Source organism: Bufo gargarizans, chromosome 6, assembly GCF_014858855.1.
Source record: "Bufo gargarizans isolate SCDJY-AF-19 chromosome 6, ASM1485885v1, whole genome shotgun sequence".
Lineage (NCBI taxonomy): Eukaryota > Metazoa > Chordata > Amphibia > Anura > Bufonidae > Bufo > Bufo gargarizans.
In genome coordinates this window covers 176297809-176317513 of record NC_058085.1, presented here as the reverse complement: position 1 = coordinate 176317513, position 19705 = coordinate 176297809, and the positions used below count along the sequence as shown (strand labels likewise).

The window sequence follows — 19705 nt, the reverse complement described above, 5'->3', positions numbered from 1 at the left end:
CTGGGTGTAAACCCTTATACATGGTTTTCATAAATTGTTCTTCTGTCTCTTCAGGTAATGCACAGAGTATCACGGAAGATAAAAATAGCTTCACTATTAAAAAGAGTGACTATGATTACCAGAAAACGTTTGATACGTTACATTTTGGGGTTTCCACAAACTCTTGCAATAGCCGAAAACCTGTGGAATCAATCCTCTCTAGTTTCACCGCTGACACGGATGACTGGGATTTTGCACCTGTACAGAAATCAGATTCTCCTGTTCAGAAAGAACAAACTAGAGACCCACTGAAACTTGAACTGTTTGAGTTTGATGATCTGACTGAGGAGAATTCAGAAACGCCTGACCTTGAATTGAGTTTGTGTGCGAGTAGTCCTATAGTTGAAAGTCCTAAGGCTGAAGATGACTGCATCCAAATGACAGAACAACCCTTCAACCCTGATGAGCAGATGAGTGAAGATGTTCTCCAAGGTGGTGTGAAACTTGGTAACTGTAGGACATACTGTAGGTCTAACAAAGCAAGATCTGCATGTGGTTCCTCAAACTTTGATAAACTGTTAGATGGTTCGAGTTATAACACAGGCAGATCTCACAATGCGACAGACAAGTCAAATGCTGTGAATAAAAGCAGTGGTCCCAGACCCACTGGTCGGACTAGAGATTACACAGTTCTCCACCCATCATGTTTATCTGTATGTAATGTCACCATACAGGACAGCATGGATCGGAGTATAGATGAGTTTACCACAAGCCCTTCTACAGATTTAGGGGAGGCAGGACGTCTTAGAAAGAAAGCTGATCTTGCAACAGCAAAAACCACCACAAGGTTTCGCCCTGGTAATACCAAATCTAAAAAGGATGCCAAATTGGAGTTTTTTGGATTTGATGACCAGGATGATGGAGCTGGTGGTGATGATGGGTCTAAACCTTTTGGGCAATCAAGCTACAGAATTAAATACTTTGGATTTGATGACTTGAGTGAAAGTGATGATGAGGACGAAGATGAATGGTATCAAAAAGAAAGGAAATTGAAAAAGAAGACCAAGAGTACATTGATGTCGTCAGACTCCAGTGCATCTAGCTTAGGAGTCAGTACAAATATGCAGAGTGTACAGTCTGTAAATAATTATGGTAAGTGAAATCGGAAAAATAGACTTAAAATGTTTGATGTAAAATTGTACAAGACTTTATTGTGTAGATTTAATAAGCAAAAAATGCACGTTTTGCACCACGTTTTACAGAGAAGCCACTCGCCACTCAAACCAGCAGCAGTAGTAGTCGACTTCCTAGCAAACACACAGGTAAGTGACCCACAAGTAGCTGCACACATCCGTAAATAGGTGGTGGGCTCCAGCTATTCGTGTATCAAAGCTTCCTTTTTTTTCCTTCTGTAGTCTTTTAAAGTGGAGTGGGTCACTTGTGGTTTCTTGGAAATAAGATTATATACTTTACAGATTGCTCTATATATGCAGAAACTGCCGTATGCTTTTAGATCCTGCACAGTCTGATACTGTTCAATCAGACCGCTTCTAAGGACTCATCCCTTTTGACAAGGGAATAGTAACACCCGGTTGTCTAGTTAAAAGAAGATACCCCAGTATATTACTAAAACGGACACATCAGGCAATTCTATGTTTAAAGGGGTATTCCCATCTTAATGATCACTGTTAAATCTGTTAATGATTTGACAGTGATCATTTTTCTAAATACATTTTATTACCCAATTCCCACCCTTTTTGAGAAAAAAGGTCCCCTCTTACCTGATGTTGATTTTCGTCTCCCCTGGTTACGGCCACCTCTCCTGTCGAACCCCACCGGAACTTGCTTGCACAGAAGACTGAAGTTTCTCTTCCGGCCGGGCCGCACAATGTCCTGAACACGCACGCGCCATGGTGACTTGGTCCTGCCCTGTATAGTACAGAGCCGGTGTGGCTGTGTACTATACTGGCCAGGGAGAAGTCATCATGGCGCATGTGCGGCGGTGTGCGCGTTCAGGACATTGCCCGGCCGGGAGAGAATCTTCAATGTCCTGAACGCGCACGCCGCCGCGCATGCGCCATGATGACTTCTTCCTGGCCAGTATAGTACACAGCCACGCCGGCTCTGAACTATACAGGCCAGGAATAAGTCACCATGGCGCGTGCGCGTTCAGGACATTGCCCGGCCGGGAGAAAAGCTTCTTCAATCTTCTGCGCAAGAGCGGCCTGGCCGGGAGAAGACGTCACTCAAGCACAGCCGAATCCAGGAAGTGGATGTCGCGCTGGACGAAGGTAAGTATTAAAACTGAAGATGGGAATACCCCTTTAATGCCTCTGGCAGTCATCTCGCCCTGAGAGACAAAGACTCAAACCACATTTTGTACCCATTGGCTCCACATGTCCTCATTATATTGCACAGATGTTGCTAATTTCCTATGACCATTATATATTGTTACATGATAATCCATGACTTTCTCCATGCCCCTGGTTTGTTGACTGCTAAAAAATTTATCCTTGGCTATACCTAGGCAGATTTATCAAGCAGGTCTTGCAGTAGCTATTTGTAAAGGCCAACCTCTAAATTAAAACATCAGTATCGCTACCTTACACAGTGTCAATATAGCCCCTTGATGTTCAGTACATCAAGGGGCTGTTGACTATGGCATCTTCAGGATCAGCCTGCAATAAGGAACTGCACAGCTGCTCAGGATCACTCCACCAGGCTGTATACCCAGCTGCAGCAGTGATGTCACGTCGACATGTGATCACTGCAGCCAGTCACTGATTTCAGCAGGTCAGTGGTCGTGTGTTGTTGAAATGACTTCAATGCTATAGCTGGGTAAATAGAACCAGAGCCGCGAAGAGGGATCTGTCAGATAAGTACTTATCAGTTTATTGGAAGCAGATGCCCTGCAAGATTTCACAATGCAAATTGCGTTTATAAGTCTTAGACCTAATGAGGCTGGTGTTCTTACTTTGCAAATTCCTATCAGTTTTCCTGACTGATTTCAAAATGAGCATTATAATACCAGGCAGGAAAAAATAAAAATGGGTTTTGAAAGTAAGAACACAGCCTCAAAAGGTCCTAAGCAATCAGTTTATTTCTTTCCATTATGTTGTGTGATATCATGGCTTAGCACAAGTAGTTAAATCTTATTGCCATAATAGTCACAGTGATGGCATTTAGACACTAAAATCAGAATGTCCCATATCAATCACGTTCCAGTTAGTATCAGCAAATGGCTACTAGCAACTTGCCACTACCTAGTGGATCAACAAAATGGGAGATAAGTTCCCTGGCACCGTCCCAGAAGCAAACTGCAAGTTGTAATGCTGATCCTTCAGGCTCCATACACAGTTCATGTGCCGTGTTCCTGTCCGATTTTCGGGCTGCAGTGCTGTACATCTAGTTCTAGCAGATCTCTGACATTGTGGGTGGAGACTAGCTGCCATCCACTGCACACAGAAAGTAGAGGAGAAGCTGCTTCTTACCCTTCTCTTACTCAATAGTATGCCCCAGGGTCATGAAGGACATTACAAAGGGGTACTGACTAGTGTTGAGCATACTTGTTTTCTAAGTTCTGCGTCCAAAGTTCGGGTTATCGAAGAATCCCGATATGGATTCTGCTACCACAGACCATAACGGAATTTGGAATCCATAACGGGATTCTTCGATAACCCAAAGTTTGGACGTAGAACTTAAAAAAAAACAGGTTTGCTCAACACTAGTACTTGTGCTGAGATATACACTCGCCTAAAGAATTATTAGGAACACCTGTTCTGTTTCTTATTAATGTGATTATCTAGTCAACCAATCACATGGCAGTTGCTTCAATGCATGTAGGGTTGTGGTCCTGGTCAAGACAATCTCCTGAACTCCAAACTGAATGTCAGAATGGGATTTTAAGCAATTTTGAGCGTAACATGGTTGTTGGTGCCAGACGGGCCAGTCTGAGTATTTCACAATCTGCTCAGTTACTAGGATTTTCACGCACAACCATTTCTAGGGTTTACAAAGAATGGTGTGAAAAGGGAAAAACATCCAGTATGCGGCAGTCCTGTGGGCGAAAATGCCTTGTTGATGCTAGAGGTCAGAGGAGAATGGGCCGACTGATTCAAGCTGTTAGAAGAGCAACGTTGACTGAAATAACCACTCATTACAACCGAGGTATGCAGCAAAGCATTTCTGAAGCCACAACACGCACAACCTTGAGGCGGATGGGCTACAATAGCAGAAGACCCCACTGGGTACCACTCATCTCCACTACAAATAGGAAAGAGGCTACAATTTGCACAAGCTCACCAAAATTGGACTGTTGAAGACTGGAAAAATGTTGCCTGGTCTGAGTCTTGATTTTTGTTGAGACATTCAAATGGTAGAGTCCGATTTTGGCGTAAACAGAATGAGAACATTTATCTATCATGACTTGTTACCACTGTGCAGGCTAGTGGTGTAATGGTGTGGGGGATGTTTTCTGGGCACACTTTAGGCCCCTTAGTGCCAATTGGCCATCGTTTAAATGCCACGGGCTACCTGAGCATTGTTTCTGACCATGTCCATCCCTTCATGACCACCATGTACCCATCCTCTGATGGCTACTTCCAGCAGGATAATGCACCATGTCACAAAGCTCAAATCATTTCAAATTGGTTTCTTGAACATGACAATGAGTTCACTGTACTAAAATGGCCCCCACAGTCACCAGATCTCAACCCAATAGAGCATATTTGGGATGTGGTGGAACGGGAGCTTCGTGCCCTGGATGTGCATCCCTCAAATATCCATCAACTGCAAGATGCTATCCTATCAATATGGGCCAACATTTCTAAAGAATGCTATCGGCACCTTGTTGAATAAATGCCACGTAGAATTAAGGCAGTTCTAAAGACAAAAGGGGGTCCAACACCGTATTAGTATGGTGTTCCTAATAATTCTTTAGGTGAGTGTAAATCCTCTATAGATCTGTGCAGTCCTTTTGTGTCTCTCATGCTGCTACTCCCTCTTCCCTCTCCTTGGACTTGTATTGATGTGTATGATCGTCCTATGGAGCTCATCTGTCTGACAGAATTCAAAGCATTTTTCAAAGTGAAAAGCAATTAGCTGGTAACATGACAGCTTTACATTTCTCACTGATAAAAGGTAGTTTGTACTTTATATAAAGTAGGCTGAAAGTACACTGACTCCCTAACCCCTCAGATGCCATAGTTAACATTCCAACTGCTATTGCATCATGCCTTTAGCAGGATGTAACAGACTACCTATCAGAATCACTGCACCATAATACAGAAGTATCAGTGTGTGTAATGCAAATGATCAAAAATAGCAGGTAAAAAATAAATACATTTCCCAATACTTTGGACTCATGTACACGATCATATTTTGCATTGATGTCAGATTCACTTGTTTTTGCAGATAAAACATGGGCCCATTCATTTCTCTGGGTATTCAAAATTCAGAAATGTGGATTGCTGACTGAAGTTATTAGCGTTTTTCAGATCCATTCTTTTAGGACCACAATATGGACATGGTCATGTGCATATCTCTATAGGAAATGCGGAAAAAATAAATGTTGAGCATTAAAGGGTTTGTCTGGTTTCTGATATTTATGACATATCCTCAGGAAAGGTCAACGATATCAGATTGGCAGGAGCCACCTCCCGGCAGCCCCGCTCTTTAAAGAGACTGCTGTGCTTCTCTTCACTGTTTGCCGTTGAGATTGCAGCCGCGGGAAGTGGAATTACAGCTTCTCCATCTCATTCACTTGAGGTACATCCCATTCAAGTGAAGCTGTGAAAACAGTGAAGAGAACGCAGCGGTTTTATGAGCACAGCTGATTGGTGAGGGTGCCAGGAGTCGGACCCCCTCTGATCTCCTATTAATGATCTATCCTGAGAATAGGTCTTCAATATCAGAAGCTGGACAACCCCTTTTAAAGGGGTGTCCTTTCTTGCAGTTTCCATAGTGAGATGAGACTAAGCGCTGGGCTTAGGCTACTTTGACACTTGTGTAAACAACAACGGGGATACAACGCTCGGTCAGCTGATTGATATTAAAGTCCTGGAAAGCCTCTTTAATGAAATTGCCTAAGTATGGTCAAGAAGAAAGGATCTACTCGGTAGCAGTCAGCACATCAGAGAAGATACTGGGTTATTATGTAGAAAATAGTGTAAAAACCCAAAACTATTGTCTGAGGGTTTCCAGCATGGTGAATGTGTCCAAGGAGTGAGATTGAGAGTATTGTAAATCTGCCAGGTTGTATTCCAGTTCTGGCAAGGAAAAGAGGGCAAAAGTGTACTTCTCTGTGCCAAAGTGAGGAAGAACAAAGCAATGTGGAATCCATCCAAGAGTATTGCAGGAATATATTTTGTTAATTCATCTCGCTCACTTTTTATTTGTTTTTAATGTGATTTTTGATCTGCACTATTTCTTCAGTATTTTTTTTATTCATTTAGACTCCATGGAAGATCCATACGCTGTACCTGAAGTTTTTAAAAAACCTGCTAGCAGACAAGGAGATAAAAATAAAGATGGCACCCGAAAAATATTCAGTGCACCAAAGCGGGTATGTTTTTTTCCATTTTTATTTTTTTTCATAAACACTGTCCAAACAATTATTCTACAATTATAGAAGTCAACAGTGTGTGGTATTGTCGCTGCTTTTCTGCCAGATGTTTGCTTTTGCTAATAACCTATAGAAATCCAGAAAACCATCCCGTACATCTAAATGACCATCAGCTATATGGAAGGGACCTCAGCAGTTCTTTCCAAGGACAGAGTATGGATGCTGCACATTGCTATGCATTGCAGAATGAATGTATTTCATTGCTTCTTGTCCTGTTCTAGTCTCCAACAAAAGCCGTCTATAATGCACGCCACTGGAACCAACCCGAAGCGGAGGAACTTCCTTCTTTACCTGTCCTGAAAGCTCAGTCTGCACCAGTAAGTAAAAGTGGCTTTGTAGGAATGTTTGCACTGTATGGGGAGCATTTTGATGATTATTAGCTATTTCTTATTTTGTAGAAGATGAGTTTGGCAGGCCTCCACTAGTGAAAATGAAAGACACATTTTTGCCCTTGGGTTTCCTGCATTTCCTGTTAAGTTATCCGGGCTTTTGTCCAAACATCATGTAAAATTCCCGTATCGGCATGCGTTTAGCTCTCCTTGCACTTGATCTTTCACGGCATGTTGCATCAGACGGCTTTGCTCCTTCCCGTTAAGCGGCCCTCAGTTAATGAGGTTTGCAAGTCTAAAACCACTTGGCAGCGTCTCCGTTTATCAGAATTGACGCCAGGGCACAGCTTTTCTGCTTGACCCCTGAAAAAGTCCTCCCCATCCACACTTGTGATGACTTCCAAAGAATGAAGACATGGGCAGACTTGTTCTGGTTTTTAGCCACTTCTGAGAAGTCCATATATTATTCATTTTAACAAATATGGAAAGATTTTATTAGGTGGCAGACTTAAAAGCAATTGTATCTAATTTACAAAGCTTATTATTTTCTATCTTTCTGGGGGACCTCTGAATGGAAATGTGAGAGACTAAGTAGTGATCATAGAGGTGGGGATTTTTCTGGACCTTCTGTAGTGAATTCTGACTTGATTCCTGATTCCTTTCCCTGTGCACTGAATTGATATCCATAAGCATGATTATTTCCTTTGACTTTCTGGCTGTAACATAATCACTGTGGCTTCTATGAGTCGGCGTGCAGGGAGGCAGCACGCTGAATCATTTAAAGGGGTGGTCTCACTTCAGCAAATGACATGTATCATGTAGAGAAAGTTCTTTCAAACCACTTACTAATGTAATGTTATTATCCATATTGTCTCCTTTGCTAGTTTGATTCATTTTTCCAGAACATTATACACTGTTTGTATTCAGGGGTTACGACTACCTTGCAATCAATCAGCATTGGTCGTGCTTGCATACTATAGGAAAAAGTGCCAACCTCTCTGGTGGCGGGGACCGCTGGACTGCACAGTCACTTTTTCCTATAGTGTGCAAGCACGACTACTGCTGCTGCTGGATTGCAGGGTGGTCGTAACCATGGAAACAATGTATAATGCGATGAAAAAATGAATCCAGCCAGCAAAGGAGGTAAAATGGATAATACATTAGTAAGTGCTTTGCATTAATTTAGCATTATAAATGTCATTTCCTGAAGTAAGACAACCCTTTTTAAGTGCAGAAACTCACCAGGTTTTTCTAGTGCCTGTGGGATGATTTTTTTAAAATGTTTCTTCTGTCTGCAGACAAAGCCATCTGAAACTTCTTCAGCTCCAAAGGATGACGGTGTTTTCAAAGCACCAGCTCCTCCTCCTAAAGTTATCAAGACTGTGACGATCCCAACACAGCCGTATCAAGACATAGTAACTGCGCTGAAATGCAGGAAGGAGCACAAAGAGGTGAGCTGTCTTCTCAATGTTTGCAGTGTTGCTGCTTTCTGACCCTTTGCATTCTGTATCTAAAGTAACTATTGGGTTTTCTGATTATAAAAATGTGTCTATTGGATTTATTGATCAGTATTGGAGTTAGGGCTACAACGATTAATCGACGTTATTGATAATCGATGACAACGTTGACAACGAATCCCGTTATCAAATAATTGGCCGATTCGTTGCTATGCGGGCGGTCAGGCGCTATGCCTGCGGGTCCTTAAACTTTAAATCACTGCATTGTTATTAACTTACAATGAAGCTCCAGTAACAGGCAGAGCGGGCGGCGGCGTAACGTCACTTACTTGACGCACAAGCTCCGCCTGCTTCATTCATAAAGTAGGTGGAGCAGACGTATCATGTGCGTAAGTGACGTTACACCTGTTACTGGAGCTTCATTGTAAGGTAATAAAGATGCGGTGATTTAAAGTAAAAGTTACTGCCGGTGAAGGAATACTGCTGTGAGCGGCAGGCCAGGGCTTTTATAGGGGGGAGGAATCTGTGGATGACACTGCTATGGGGGAGATCTGTGGATGACACACATAGCATAAGATGCTATATAGTGTCATCCATAGATTCCCCCCCCCCCCCATAGCATAGTCATCCATAGATTCCCCCCCCCCCCAATAGCATAGTCATCCATAGATTCCCCCCCCATAGCATAGTCATCCATAGATTCCCCCCCCCCCCATAGCATAGTCATCCATAGATTCCCCCCCCCCCATAGCATAGTCATCCATAGATTCCCCCCCCCCCCATAGCATAGTCATCCATAGATTCCCCCCCCCCCCCCATAGCATAGTCATCCATAGATTCCCCCCCCCCCCATAGCATAGTCATCCATAGATTCCCCCCCCCCCCATAGCATAGTCATCCATAGATTCCCCCCCCATAGCATAGTCATCCATAGATTCCCCCCCATAGCATAGTCATCCATAGATTCCCCCCCATAGCATAGTCATCCATAGATTCCCCCCCATAGCATAGTCATCCATAGATTCCCCCCCATAGCATAGTCATCCATAGATTCCCCCCCATAGCATAGTCATCCATAGATTCCCCCCCCATAGCAGTCATCCATAGATTCCCCCCCCCCCAATAGCATAGTCATCCATAGATTCCCCCCCCCCCCCAATAGCATAGTCATCCATAGATTCCCCCCCCCCCATAGCAGTCATCCATAGATTCCCCCCCCATAGCATAGTCATCCATAGATTCCCCCCCCCCATAGCATAGTCATCCATAGATTCCCCCCCCCTCCCATAGCATAGTCATCCATAGATTCCCCCCCCCCCCTCCCATAGCATAGTCATCCATAGATTCCCCCCCCCCCTCCCATAGCATAGTCATCCATAGATTTCCCCCCCCCCTCCCATAGCATAGTCATCCATAGATTTCCCCCCCCCTCCCATAGCATAGTCATCCATAGATTTCCCCCCCCCCTCCCATAGCATAGTCATCCATAGATTTCCCCCCCCCCCTCCCATAGCATAGTCATCCATAGATTCCCCCCCCCCTCCCATAGCATAGTCATCCATAGATTTCCCCCCCTCCCATAGCAGTCATCCATAGATTTCCCCCCCCCCCTCCCATAGCATAGTCATCCATAGATTTCCCCCCCTCCCATAGCAGTCATCCATAGATTTCCCCCCCCTCCCATAGCAGTCATCCATAGATTTCCCCCCCCCTCCCATAGCATAGTCATCCATAGATTCCTCTGTCCCCCCCCCCCCCCCACCCCCTCATAGCATAGTAATCCACGGGTCCCCCTCCCCATAACGGTGCCATCCACGGGTCCCCCTCCCCATAACGGTGCCATCCACGGGTGCATTGAAATACCGGATCTGTCTCTCTGGTGTCATCTGGAAAAACAGATCCGGTATTTTTATATTTTTTTCACATTTTTAAAGGTCTGCATATGCGCAGACCGGGAAACCGGCTCCTGTTTTCTGGAACACTTGGTACCGCATCTGGCATTAATACTTTTCAATAGGAATTAATGCGGGATTCGGCATTCCATAAGTGTAAGCGTTCCGGATTTTTGGCTGGAGAAAATACCACAGCATGCTGCGGAAGACATCCTAATGCATACTGAACTAATTGCTTTCCATTCAGAATGCATTAGGATAAAACTGATTTATTTATTCTTTTTTCTGGTATTGAGCCCCTAGGACGGAACTCAATATCGCAAAACTTTAACGCTAGTTTGAAAGTTACCTAAGGTGAAAGAGGTCCAGTCAGGAACACGCACGTTCGTAGATCTCTTTAGGAGTAGGCAATAGATAGTTGTAGAAAGATGCCTATAAGTCGTCCATTGTTTTGGTATTTTTTATTTTTTTTAAAGGAAAAATCTGTTTACAATAATTTACCCTTTTTCATTAGGAGGTTTAGTAAAATTATTGAACTAGACCTTTACTAAAATTAACTAAAAATTAAACTAAAACACACAATAATGAACCAGTCAAAGCACAATGTTCATTTCTTACAGCGTACTTAGAAAAAAAACACATTTGGGAACATTTATCAAAACTGGTGTAAAGTAGAACTGGCTTAATTGCCCATAGTAACCAGTCAGATTCCACCTTGCATTTTTCAGAGCTTTGTAAAATGAAAGGTGAAATCTAATTGGTTTCTGTGGGCAACAAAGGGTTTTGCTTTTTGGCAATTTCAGATCTGCCCTAATATACTTAGGTATGCTAGAACTATTTTACCAAACTAGTAATTAGTCCAATATTCAAGAACGGAGCTGGCACACGTTAAAAGCTGGCACAGCTTGCGTGCCAGCATATCAGTAGTCAGGAGTTGTTCTCTGCCAGTTTGTTCTCCGGGAACTGATAGGAAGTGGCGTTTTGCCATGGGAATATGCAGTGAATGTCTGTTACTAACTGATATTGAATAGAAATAATGAAACTTGAAATTTTTCCTTTCAGCTGTACACAGTTGTTCAGCATGTGAAGCACTTCAATGATGTGGTAGAGTTTGGCGAAAATCAGGAGTTTACAGATGACATTGAGTACCTGCTGAGTGGATTGAAGAGTAATCAGCCCATAAACACAAGATGCCTTAGGTGAGATGGAAGATTTGGCTATTGATGAATGTTACCAAGAAGTCGTTTCCAGAGCTTCTGCACTCCATGCTGCTTGGAGATGTTGGCTGTTACTCTCATAAGTAGCTCCACTGTATGGTCAGAAGTATGAAGGCACAACTCATCCAGGTTCAAACATCAAGCACACAACCATGTCATTCATGTCATCAAATGCTGGTTAATGACATAAAATGCCACCTTTGCCACAAGTGGTGTTGGGGTGTTCACATGTAGGTTTTTGCTAGAATTTTTCTGCACTCTTTGCATTTTTTTTGCAATTTTAGTGGTGGTTTGTGGTAAATACAGCAGCCTCGCATGTAAGCAGAAGGTCTATGGGGAATATGAAGGCAGGACAGATGAGCATTTTTGTTAATTTTGTGCCTTTTTTTTCTGTCTTTCTGGGCTTTTAAAAAAATGCTGCATTCTGTGTGTATGCGGAACTATTCCCTTCAATGGGGCCACAAAAAAAAAAAAAGAAACGTCCTATTGTCCGCGTTATGGACAAGGATAGGACTGTTGTAGTAGTGGCTTCCTGTTCTGGAGCCCCCCCCCCCCCTAAAAAAATATTATTTTTTTTTAAATTTAAAATAAATGCGAAGGCAGATTTGTGAGTAGGGGTCCTAAGTATGAAGTAGAACAGCTTAGCCACAAAGCAGTAGCCCACACAAACTCAGTGGGATCTCCAACAATCAACTGAGTTCTCACTGGCAGCCTGATCTGCCTCTTCCTGCTCCTGTGCACAAACCACCATCCATAAAGACATGGTAAGTTTGATGTGCCCTGATCAGACACCTTTGAGATTAATTGGAGCTCCAATTACAAGGCAGGTCTTTTTTTTTTTCTTCATTTCTTCTTGACCCACCAATGCTGAATGAGCACAAATTTTTGGGAGCAAAAGCCTTTCCAAAGAAAGTTCAGGGGCGAGTTCATCCAGCTACATAACAGGACATCCAACAAGTGTATTCTGAAAGCAGTTTTTATGTACAGTATTTTTTTATACGCAAAATATCTGATTAGTGAAGTTTGATACAAAGGCTCATCTGCTTCACTCTAATTGATTTACAGTGGGCCCTCAAATTACAATATTGGTTCCGGGACGACTATTGTATGTTGAAACTAGGGATGAGCGAATCGACTTTGGATGAAACATCTGAAGTCGATTCGCCTAAAACTTCGCTCCTATACTGTACGGTGCAGGAGCTCCGTGCAGTATTAGACTGTATTGGCTCCAATGAGCCAAAGTTATTACTTCCTGAAATCTCTCAAGACTTTGCATAATAACTTCATAAATTAATTTGTACTGTAAAAACCATTTCCCAAACTCTGGTTCGGTTCCAAGTGGTACCTTGCTCATGCTCCGTACAGTATTGGAACATGATTTTATGCGAATCGACTTCGGATGTTTCAAACCTACTAGTTGAAACCATTACACCTTGAGTCCATAAATGGTGTTTGATTTTAATTTGAATTTTTTTTTGTGTACTCGCGATCTGCTGCCGGCACACAACTAGAGAGCATGGGGACGAGCGAAGGCATTGCAATCACTCCTCCCCATGCTGAGGATAACATCCCTGCATGTAATAGCAGTGGTTTCCTTCGCTAGTGAGAAGGTGACTGCCGGGATGGAACACTTCCATTCTGACCATCGTCTCCAGAACAGGGCTGTCTAATACAGTTTTTACTCTATGGAAAATCAGTAATTGGTTCTAATGCCACAAAATGGCATCCTTAGATAAAATTACATTTTAAATGGGTTATTCACCAGTGAGGCCCGACCCGAGGTGGTAATTGTACGTACTTGATCCCAGCCGCTGGTTTCCAGCTCCATTGCTGCCCTCCTGGCTCTGCAGGTCCCAGATCTCCCTACATCAACATCTTGTTTTTTGCTTGTCATGTGACTGCTGCAGCCAATGACTGGCTGCAGATAACAAACCTAGGATAGCAATAACTAACCTAGGATAGGCAGGAGTAGATGCTGTGAGCTTTAAATCACTTCATATAGTGAGAATATGTGCGTCTTCAAGGTCCTGTGTAGCGTGCAGTGTACCAGGAACAAAATGGAGCTGCCCTCACCTGCCATCCAAAGGAGCAACTCTTCCTGGCATAGAGAGAGGACAGTACAGGTTGTAGTACCACGCTGAGAACAACCTATACAGCATTTACCAGAAAAGTAGCAATGTTGATTGGATCGAAGGTTGAGAGATTGACATGGTCTTGTTTCAGCTTACAGCGGCCCAGGAAAGATCTTGTATCCTGAGGGACCACTTTACACAGGTGTCAGTATATAGAGAGATTGGGAGACAGAAGCCCCTTTTATACATGCAGAGATGTTCTGGAGTTTATTCGGAGGACCTGTAAGTGTAAATGCAAACATCCACAAGATCTGTCACAGACTTTATCTTTCTGGGGCCCTAGTAGAATCTCAGAGTAATGTCCGAGCCAGCACATGTGTGAACACAGCCATGAATGGTCCACAAAATCACTATGGGTGCTGCCTCATGCCTGTAACATTTCCTCAGTAGTGAGAACACGCCCGACATGGAACGTCTCTGGGCTGAAAGGGTAACTCCGGTAAGTCTCCAGACCTGAAATTCCCCTGCCTTGATGTAATGGAGCCTCCTTCAGTCAGTTCAGTCAGATTTTTCCAGTTTGGCTCCTTACCTCAGGCTCTGAAAACTACACATTATGTGGCATCCTTTGAAATAAATACCTTTTCTGCTGAACATTTTCCTCGAGTTTTTGCAGATTATCTGTGTTCTGCTTATAATGTCCTAAGACATAGCAAAAAATGTCTGTAATGGACCTCCCTCTTTAATGGCGCATTCTCTCAGGTTCCGGAAAATGCTATGTAACACAGCAGACCCTGTTTTTGCCTTTATTACATTCTCACACTATACTGTCCAGGCTTTGTGTATTTTGCCCCAGTTTAAAATATACTTTACACTGTATTAGTGGCTATGGAAGTGGTTTTATTCAAAATACCTTTTTTTTTTTTCCACAGTGTTATCAGCTTGGCGACAAAGTGTGCAATGCCAAGTTTCCGAATGCACCTGCGAGCACATGGAATGGTAGCCATGGTCTTTAAAACACTGGATGACAGTCAGCATCAACCGGTATTTTTTCATTTTGTGAAAACTGCATAATTGTCTGCATCTGTAGAGAGCCTTTCAGCAATGGCCCCAGTTGTCCTCTACTCCACTACTAAGGCTACTTTCACACTTGCGGCAGAGGGATTCGGCAAGCAGTTCCGTCGCCGGAACTGCCTGCCAGATCAGGCAAAACGTATGCTAACTGATGGCATTAGTAAGACTGATCAGGATCCTGATCAGTCTTAAAAATGCCTGATCAGTCGAAAAAAATTCATTGAAATGCCGGATCCGTCTTTCCGGTGTCATCCGGCAAAACGGATCTGGCATTTATTTTTTTCACATTATTTTCAGTCTGCGCATGCGCAGACCGGAAGGACGGATCCGGCATTCAGGCAAGTCTTCGGGTTTTTTTGCCGGAGATAAAACCGTAGCATGCTGCGTTTTTTTGTTTTTTTTTCTCTTTTGCCTGATCAGTCAAAACGACTGAACTGAAGACTTCCTGATGCAAACTGAACGGATTACTTTCTATTCAGAATGCATGGGGATAAAACTGATCAGTTCTTTTCCGGTATAGAGCCCCTGTGACGGAACTCTATGCCGGAAAAGAAAAACGCAAGTGTAAAAGTACCCAACATGTCTGTTCTGCCCTTTTGCACGTAGTTTGAGTGAATTAGCAGTTTGATGCATTGTCAGTAGTATAATATGTGCTGATTATTATTCTTCTCTCTTGTCAGAATCTAGCACTTTGTACTGCTGCACTTATGTACATTTTAAGCCGAGACCGCTTAAACATGGACCTCGACCGAGCTAGTTTAGACCTTATGATCCGACTTTTAGAAATGGAGCAAGATACCACCTCCAGACATATGAATGAGAAAGATATGAACAAAATAAAAGAGAAAATCAGGAAGCTGTGTGAAACAGTCCACAACAAACATCTAGACCTGGAAAATATTACGGTAAGTCTGTATGGAGCAGCAGTGGGACATGTCCGCTGCCTTTCGCTGTCAAGCTAGCTTTCTAACAGAATAAGGCCTCTTTCACACTACCGTATGGCTATTTCAGTGTTTTGCGGTCAGTTTTTCATGGATCCGTTGTTCCGTTTTTTGTTTGTTACGTTTTTCCGTTACATTTTTCCATATCGCATATGCAGTAATTACATAGAAAAAATTGGTCTGGGCATAACATTTTCAATAGATTCCACAAAAAACGGAACGGATTCGGAAGACATACAGATTTGTGGGCAATAATAGGACATGTTCTATAGTTCAACGGAACGCATAGAGTACATTCAGGTTTTTTTGCGGGGGGGGGGGGGGGGGGGGAGAATGGTAGTGTGAAAGAGGCCTAACCCCTTCAGCTAGCATGTATGAAGCGATCGATGAGTACACATATGTATGTTAGTACACATGAGTATGCACTTATCACATTGTCCAGAAAGAGGTTCTAATCATCTCATGAAACAAAACTGGGAAGTAAAAATTTTGGGACTTTCTGAATGGCGTCCTAAAAATTAAAGGGGTATTCCGGTTGTTTCAAGTTATCCCCTATCGATAGGATAGGGGGAAAACTACCAGCTCGGTGGGTGTCCTACTGCTAGGACCACTGATCACGAGAACGGGGACCCCGTACCTCCTGCAGCAAGTTTGAAAAGACCGAAGCAGCTGGTCGCACATGTGCGTGGCCGCTCCATTCATATCTATGGGAGTTCTCGAGATAGCCGAGCACTGTCCCCTGCTATCTCTGGAACTGCCATAGAAATTAATGGAGGGCAGCGTGTGGTTTGGGGTCTCCCGTTCGTGAGATCGGTGGAGGTCTCGGTGGTAGGACCCCCAATGATCTCATAGTTATCCCTAATCCTGTGGATAAGGGATAACTTTAACCAACCAGAATACCCCTTTAGGTTAGTAGCAGGAAACATAAAAAAAAAATATAAAAATCGTACCTCGCTCCTCTCTAGCACTGAAGACTATCTGGTCACCACTGATGTGATATGTGCAGTGCTTTCAAGTGACCACGGCAGCCAATTATTGGGGTACTTTCACACTAGCATTTTTCTTTTCCGGTATTAAGTTCCGTCACAGGGGCTCTATACTGGAAAAGAACTGATCAGTTTTATCCTAATGCATTCTGAATGGAGAGCAATCAATTCAGGATTCATCAGTTCAGTCCCTTTTACCTTTTTTTGACGGAGAAAATACTGCAGCATGCTGCAGTTTTCTCTCCGGCCCAAAATCCTGAACACTTGCTGGATCTGGCATTAATTTCCATTAAAATGCATTAATGCCGGATCCGGCCAAAAGTGTTTCTGCAAAACGGATCAGTTCTTCCCGTCCGTGCATGCACAGACCTTGAAATCTGTGAAAAGAAAAAAAATACCGGATCAGTTTTTCCGGGTGACACCGGAGAGAATGATCCGGTATTTCAATGCATTTGTCAGACGGATCCGCATCTGGATCTGTCTGACAAATGCCATCCGTTTGCGTCCGTATGTATAATTGCACAATTTCTTGCTTTTCAGAGTGGCCATTTAGCTATGGAGACTTTGTTATCTTTGACTTCCAAACGTGCAGGAGATTGGTTTAAAGAGGAACTTCGACTCTTAGGCGGACTGGATCATATTGTAGATAAAGGTATGTTCAATAGAATACGATTAAGTAGACAAGCCAAGGGCAAGCATGCCATGCTGCAGAAATTGTAATTTTATCGCTTGTGTATGCCCTATTGACTTGAATTACGTTTCCAGTACATTAATCTGGACATTGATTTGGCTCTCTGGGAGTAGAATATTAGACATTATTTACCGGATAGGTCATCCGTATCTGATTGGTGGGAGTTTGATGCCAAGCACCTCAACAATCAGCTGTTTAAAGAGATTGTGGCGCTTTAATGAGCGCTGAGGCCTCCTCATGGCATGCTAAGCACAGTGCCGTGCATTGTATAGCTGGTTTGCTTGGTATTGCAGCCCGGTCCCATTCACTTGAATTAGACGGAGCTGCACATAAGCCATGTGACTGAAGAACATGACATCACTGACCTAGGACGAGGATGCAGTGCTCACAATTGGTGTCCTATCCTGAGGATAGATTATGAATTTTCAACTCCTCGAAGACCCCCTTTAATGCAGACTTCCAACTGATTGGCACCATGGGTTAGTACGTGGTCAGAATGTCTATGCAGCTCTTTCTTATTTCCTTAGATTATGTCTCAGATGTGTGTCACAGCAGTGATAGGGGAGTCTATGTAACCAGAGAGCTTAGAGGAGTTGGAAACTAGCTGGGAATTGTTAGGGGCAGTGAAAGAAGTGCATCATGGGTTTGGTTGGATACAGCAACAGGCAGTGTTACACACTGGATGGAAACCAACAATTGGTTTACCTGGTGAAATGGGAGAGCCCAAATTAAAATAAGAATGGGGAAGATATGCTTGTTTGGTTACTTACCTCATGCACATCTGTTAAAAACAATTGTAATCCAGAACACGTCTTCTAAGGATTTATGCACATTTGACAGCTGTGCTTCCTGTGGAAACGTGTGACTACCCGTAAAAGCATGGCACTTTGGAGGCTGCCGCTACTTATATCTGTTGACATATTGCTATGGCAGATAATCAGATTTGTAACAGCATATTGTAGAAACATGATTAGAACAGAACAATCATTTTTCTTTCAGTTAAAGAATGTGCAAATCATCTTGACAATGAAGAAAATGAAGAAAAACTAGTCGCGTATTTGTGGGGAGCTGAAAGATGCTTACGCGTTTTGGAGAGTGTGAGTATCTTGATCTTTATTTCCTTTTCATCATAAATACATCATTCTAGTTTAAATGGTTTAGTAAAGATATAAGGATAAGCACTCTAGCAATTGGCATATATTTGGCATATATTTAATATAATTTAATAACGGTGTAATCGATTTACAATAAAACAATGATCAATAAAATAAAAATAAAAATATATAAAAATACAAAATACAATAGTGCTGGTATCAGATGGTTCTAAGGCAATCCTGAATGGAAATGATCGTGACCTGATAGCCTATTGTCCGAAAAACCAAGGGAGGATCCCAAGAGGTGGAATCAGTACGAGTATAAGTCCACACTTTCTAATGATCTATTAGATTGGATAAAGCATTGCTAGTCCCGTCACATCTGTTGGTGTTGACCAGTGAAACTATATATCACAACGGTATAATATCTGTCAGCTTTGCAGCTGCTTACCTCTCCTTCATATACCTCCTTAGTCCTACAGAATGCTTCAGACTGGGTAGGAAGGGCTCATCGGGTGCAGCTTTTTTCGGTAATTAAATAACCGGGTTGCCGAACGCTCACCTCTGAACACTCTTGGTCTTACGGTGCAGAGGCAGCGTGTAAAGCCCTTGTTGGTGTGAAGGGCTGGCGTCTCACGTTGCTTTGCTTGGTATCCGCGTTGAATGTTTGCGGGATACTGCCGACGTCACTTCCTGCAATGACGTGTTCCTTCCTATTATGTCCAATGATTCCGGACTATGGTTTTTCGTTCGTAGAGAATTTTGATTTCCAGCTTTTTTAAAAACCTGTTTGCATGGCCATGCAGTTAAGGAAATTCGGACAGGTGTATGGCGCAGAAACCCAGACGCGTTTCGGGAGTTGTCGCTCTCCCTTCCTCAGTGGTTAAGTGTTTACTGACTTTAATATTAGATCCTTTTCATATCTGTGTGACTGGGGTACACAGGGTAGCCCATGGGTGTAGTTGCTGCCACTAGGAAGCACACGCTAAGCATCGTGTTCGCACCTCCCATCAGCTATACCCTTCCCACAGAGACTAAGCTAAATCAATTTTAAATCAGGTGCATATGGGATGTCACTACGGCAGTTAGTGACGTACTGATGTAGCTGTTGTGACATCCCATATGCTGCTGTAGCCAATCGCTGACCTCAGCAGTGTATGGCCTTTGACCTCTGAGGCCAGTGATTGGATGTATGAGATGTCACTGCAGCAGCCTAGGTAAGAGGAAGGAGCAGCGGGTCTAGATAGGAGCTGATGAAGGTAAGTTATTTTACGGGCCCACAGCAGATTAGGCAAGTTTCACTCTACCGTTATGCACCTCTAGCAGCATGTCGGAGATATCTGGATCCTGCACT

General features: G+C 43.2%; 1 protein-coding gene across 1 annotated transcript in view; it reads left to right on the top strand.

The window, feature by feature from the left end:
- Positions 1 to 19705, top strand: part of WAPL (WAPL cohesin release factor) — a 91423-nt gene that overhangs the window by 37859 nt on the left and 33859 nt on the right. The window contains exons 3-11 of the mRNA XM_044298645.1: positions 55 to 1131; positions 6432 to 6541; positions 6823 to 6918; positions 8229 to 8381; positions 11342 to 11478; positions 14498 to 14609; positions 15320 to 15544; positions 17107 to 17218; positions 18257 to 18354. Coding sequence (XP_044154580.1) covers positions 55 to 1131; positions 6432 to 6541; positions 6823 to 6918; positions 8229 to 8381; positions 11342 to 11478; positions 14498 to 14609; positions 15320 to 15544; positions 17107 to 17218; positions 18257 to 18354 — 2120 coding nt within the window. The remainder of the gene's footprint in view (positions 1 to 54; positions 1132 to 6431; positions 6542 to 6822; positions 6919 to 8228; positions 8382 to 11341; positions 11479 to 14497; positions 14610 to 15319; positions 15545 to 17106; positions 17219 to 18256; positions 18355 to 19705) is intronic.